Source organism: Lampetra planeri, chromosome 52 (assembly GCF_965212315.1).
Source record: "Lampetra planeri chromosome 52, kcLamPlan1.2.h2, whole genome shotgun sequence".
Taxonomy (NCBI): domain Eukaryota; kingdom Metazoa; phylum Chordata; class Hyperoartia; order Petromyzontiformes; family Petromyzontidae; genus Lampetra; species Lampetra planeri.
The window spans coordinates 7,974,023-7,978,812 of NC_136158.1; the positions used below are offsets into that span (position 1 = coordinate 7,974,023).

Here is a 4,790-nt window from a genome sequence, read left to right on the forward strand (position 1 = left end):
AGGTTCAATTATCAGAACTGGTCCCGAGGCCTCTCCTAGATCAACTCCGCTTCAAATAAGTACCTAGTTTGGTGTGTGACGTACCTGGGGCGATGTGATCAACCATGCCCTCGTGTGCCACAGTTCCAGCCTCAATACATGCTGCTACTTGCTTACAGCACTTGCCCCAACAGTCTACTGAGGCTTTATGATTGACCTCTGTCTTTGTCTGAACCGTGTGCAGAGGCTGGGTGTGCCCCCAAGAAACTTCATACATGCCGCTCCTTACGGATTGATATACTTTGGTAAGTTAAAAGGGGTTGCTTGGGGCTGTTATTGCGTAATTCCAACGGAGTGATGTTTTTTTTTCTGAGTAGAAGGGTTGGTAGGTGGATGGGTAGATGGATGGGTAGGCGTGTGCGTGGGTGTGAGGGGGTGGCGGGAATAAGTTGCAAAACAACACCCTACCTCAAAGGTGGTGCCGGTCGGTAACGCTGTGGTAAGCAATGCCAAGGGAGGGAAGGTCAATTTCAACATGCAATTCCCCTCATGGGGCTTGTAGCCACCACTGAGGCCAATGGGTGCGAGAGGCTGGTAACCCCTCCACCTTAAATTTAATTACCACAGCCAGTCATCTCAATCAGTCAACCCATGGTACCGGAGTCTGTCCCATGACCTCCTGCCAGTGAGCTTTTGACACTTCAGGTGGCCTTAAAGTGCACATAGCCTGGTACAAGCGCCATGGTGATGTCACTGCCACTTAGTGGCAAATGGCGGTTATTGTTGTTGAGTAGGCCGTGGGGGGATGGTTAGGTGAGTGGGTTGGCGAGTGGGTGGGTGGATAGGTGGGTGAGTGATGTGGTTTGTAACTATGTATATCTCTCTCTTCCGCTGTGCATGGCCCCTACAGGTGGTTGGAAGAAACCATACAGCCTACCGGGGAGCTTCCCACTACACTCTGTGCTCAAGAGCCAGGACACGGAGTTTGTGGACTTTATCAGCCGCTGCCTCCAGTAAGAACTGCCTCCTCTCCCTCTTCCCCCTGCTGCCCCCCACGAGGATTCCCCATCACTCAATCTCCTCCAAATTATTGGTGATCACTCTCCATCGATCACCAGCTCCACCCTCTCATTCTTACTCATCTCCTGGGCCCAGAGTTGGTGGACTGTGTCCATTGTTGCCTACAGTAGATACAGTAAGACAACCTCCCGCCTGCCCATTCCCCTCTCCCACGCCTCCCCACAAGGATTCTCAAAACAGTCACTCTCCTTCAAGTAATCGTTAGAGACACCCATAGGCCCCCATTTTTTTCTTCGTCTGATCCGAAAGTCCAAAATTTGAATCACAAAACTCTACATGTGGAGAATGTGGTACGTCTGGGTCACGTCGTCACCGCTGAGCCATATCACAAGAGGTGGAGCTGATGTGGTACAGGAGGATGTGGAACTGAGTGAACCTGCCGATGACCTGTACCAGCAGTGTCAAGATCGGTGTCTGTGGAGGCCCATGAAAGATGGGCAGTGGCAGGCTAAGTGCATTTTTAGGCTACTGGGCAGTGGAGTACTCCCCGCTGCTGGTGAAAATTCCTGGACCTCGTGGAAGAAGGGAAGAAACGTAAATCCTTGAAACGTGCCTCTCACCACGTGTGCCCCCGCGTGCCTCTCAACAGATGGGATCCAAATCTTCGGATGACTCCCACTCAGGCGCTCGGACACAGTTGGCTTCAGGGCATGGCCGAGGTCCATGATCAAGGGGCAGCCACGGCCACAACCAGCACCACCATTACCACCGCTACCACCACCGCTGCTAGCAGTGTGCAGGGCCTGATAGCGCTGAGATCCAGAGAAGAGGGCTCCGGAGAATACGATGCAAAGTCTGGAGCCGCTGAGCCACGGTAAGCAACTCTGCATGTGTCCTGTGTATGTGTTTATTATTTTTTATCATTATTACTATGCTTGTTTATCCAGAATGAACATCATTGAGTTTCAAGACAAAATATTCAAGAGGGCCCTGTCAAGTTTTGTTCGCAGTAGGGAACAAAGTTGCTGTGTGTGATCCCAATTGAGTGCTTTAGAGGTCGATTTTGATCCAAGACCAGTGGTATTGTATTTGTGGGTTCAGTTTCGGGGAAGAAGCTGCTGAACCCAGAGGAAACCCATGCAGAACGGGGGGAGAACACAAGTGCATTCCAGCCTACCCCACGTGTACATTCATCTGTAGACCGATTTATTTTCCATAATTGGTTTGTGGGTGAGCCCACATAACCATGCGGCCAAATCTTCACCATCTAACCCTTCATTCACCGTAAAATGCGTTGAGGTGCGAGATGTGATATGTAAGTGCCTCATTGCGTTGTAAAGCACTCTGAGATGCCATCGAAGTCAAGATGGGCAGCTTTATCTAACACGAATCACCATCAGATATTTTTACAACAATCGTGCATGGGTGATGCGGCCCAGCGGCAGCACTCTTGATGGTTATTACTGCCATGACAGGATGTCAATACATGATGCACCCTCTCCTTTGCAGTGGATGTTGAAGATCTCCCCTAAGTTCGTTCAAAACGAGTAGGCCATTGTGTGCCAGGGGTCATATTTGCCCCAATTAGAATATATCATGAAAACAAAAAGAAATCATGACAAATGACTTAGTTGTATTTACAAAGCAACGCTGCCTGCTACTGTGACACTACAGCAGACTGTATGAGACACAGTGGCACATTCCTTCGTGATAATCTTGTCCCATCAGAATGACAGCTCTGACATGAAACGTACTCAATTTTTTTCATTGTTATTAAGCTCGGTTTAATCTGCCACACCAACGGGAGATGGGGAGGTGACTGCAATCTCTGTCATAGCAAAAGGTGGAGTCGTGTCGTGCGTGTGTCTTCACAGAGTGAAACCGGTGCAGCCCACCTCACTTGCCCAGACCTCTGAAGAGGAAACAGAGGTTGTGGTGGAAAATGAGGGAGACCAAAAGACTGAGGTGGAGGAGGAAGAGAAAACGGAGGAACAGGATCAGGAGACAGAGGAGGAGACAGAGGAGGAGATGGATAAGGGGGCAAATATGGTGGAGAAAGAGAAGATGGTGGTGGAGGAGATGATGGTGCAGGAGGTTGAGAAGTTAGAGAATGAGGTGACGGACGTGGAGGAGGAAGAGGAGACGGAGGAGACGGCGGAAGAGGAGCCGGAGAAGGAGGAGCCGGAGGAGGAGGAGCCGGAGGAGACGGAGGAGCCGGATAAGGGGGGAAATATGGTAGTGGAGGAGATGATGGTGCAGGTGTTTGAGAAGTTGGAGGAGGAAAAGGAGATGAAGGAAATGAATAAGAAGCGAGGTTCCATGGCTCGTGTGGGGAGAGCAATACGCTCACTCCTCCACCGCGTGCTACTGTGCGGTGGCCGGTCCACCCCACAGTAGGGGTGGTAGTGGTGGTGGTCGTACATTTGTGTAAACCACGAATGCTATCACCACACCACCCACCCTCCCCCCGTGATACACATTTTTAGTCTATTAGTGTAAATATTTTTAGTCTATTTCTGTATATATTTTGTCTATTGCTGTACATATTTCCTTGGATACAATGCATTTAATAAACCGTCCTAATTTATTCACATTTTTGTTCAGAGTTACATTATTGCTTTACTAGTGGTGTGGTCAATGGATATTGTTCGGTGGATCAAACCGAAACAAGGTTTTATTCGAAAATCTGTGGCTGCTGATTCTCTGGCTGGCCGGAGACTGCAAACTCACCCAGAAGCCAGGCCACAAGGACTTGGGCTCAGGGTTAGCGGCAGTAACAACCGACTTGCTTTAAATATTGCTCCAGAAGAACACCGTCATACTTTGGTTCTTCAGATGGTGCAGGTTTTAAAAAGACAACTGAATGTGTGCTGTCTTGTCTGAAGTATGGCAACAGTTTCCGACAATGCCTGTGCATACAGTGAACGTCATGACACATCCAGAATGGGTTCCTTTGAGCTTGGTGCAACAATTATTGACGATTGAGAAATGCAACATTTGTCATCATCGCGTACAGTGATTAAGTAGAATATGCTGGCAAATATCTCCTTAATGTCGTACATGTTTTCCCAACTGTGAAAAATGTATGATTGAAAGTTGCCTCCATGTGCAGATGGTAATGTTTCTGGTTCTGGTCCAACAGTGACCACTATTGGATGCTGCGTGTAAAAAACGTGTTATGGGAAAACAAACATTGCATTGTTTCAATCCAGGAAATCACTGTGTGGGTTTCTCAGTGTTGATTATGGTTTCAAAGGAACAGCACATCGCAACTGCGCATTCCAAATGGTGTCGAACGCACTGCCTGTAATCTGGTTAGTAAGAAACACATTTGGTTTTAAATGGATAGAACTCGACCCTTCTGCCATATTCATCATTATGGACCCCGATTTGTAAGCATTAATAACGCAAACCTAGCACCTGATTTATTTGAGTCGCTAAGCTCACGAGCAACAGGGCTTTTGTGGCGAGGTTTTAATGTACCCCCGGTTAGCTATGTACGCTGCAAATGAATTTGGAGAAGGCGAGGGCTCCTAAAATGACTGCAAGGCAAGGTTTTGTGACCCACATAGCACAGGGGCGACAGTGCCGGCTGGAGCCATCGCTGTTGGAACCGCATGGGCAGGGGACCCAGAAGGTGTCCTCCATCCCACCATCTGCGCCAGTAGAACCACCACAACCAACAACCATAACTAAAACCACAACTAGAACCACAAATTCATCCACAACTAGAACCACAGATATAACCACAACTGTAACCAAAACCAACAACTACAATTATAACCACACCC

The 4,790-nt window shown here is 48.5% G+C and overlaps 1 protein-coding gene across 1 annotated transcript; it reads left to right on the forward strand.

Annotated features, from left to right (window-relative positions):
• The first annotated feature begins 1,563 nt into the window (after window positions 1–1,563).
• LOC144734694 (uncharacterized) lies at window positions 1,564–3,477 on the forward strand. The gene is made up of 2 exons (XM_078617001.1): window positions 1,564–1,873; window positions 2,874–3,477. The coding sequence occupies exons 1-2, from the start codon at window positions 1,668–1,670 to the stop codon at window positions 3,394–3,396; spliced, it is 729 nt and encodes a 242-aa protein (XP_078473127.1). The 5' UTR covers window positions 1,564–1,667; the 3' UTR covers window positions 3,397–3,477.
• The last annotated feature ends 1,313 nt before the right edge of the window (window positions 3,478–4,790 follow it).

What these genes read in the sequence shown, in the direction of transcription:
- LOC144734694 (XM_078617001.1), top strand. Translation starts at nt 1,668, where the DNA reads ATGACTCCCACTCAGGCGCTCGGACACAGTTGGCTTCAGGGCATGGCC. An exon ending in TCTGGAGCCGCTGAGCCACG is followed by an intron (nt 1,874 to 2,873) that starts GTAAGCAACTCT and finishes GTGTCTTCACAG; the next exon opens with AGTGAAACCGGTGCAGCCCA.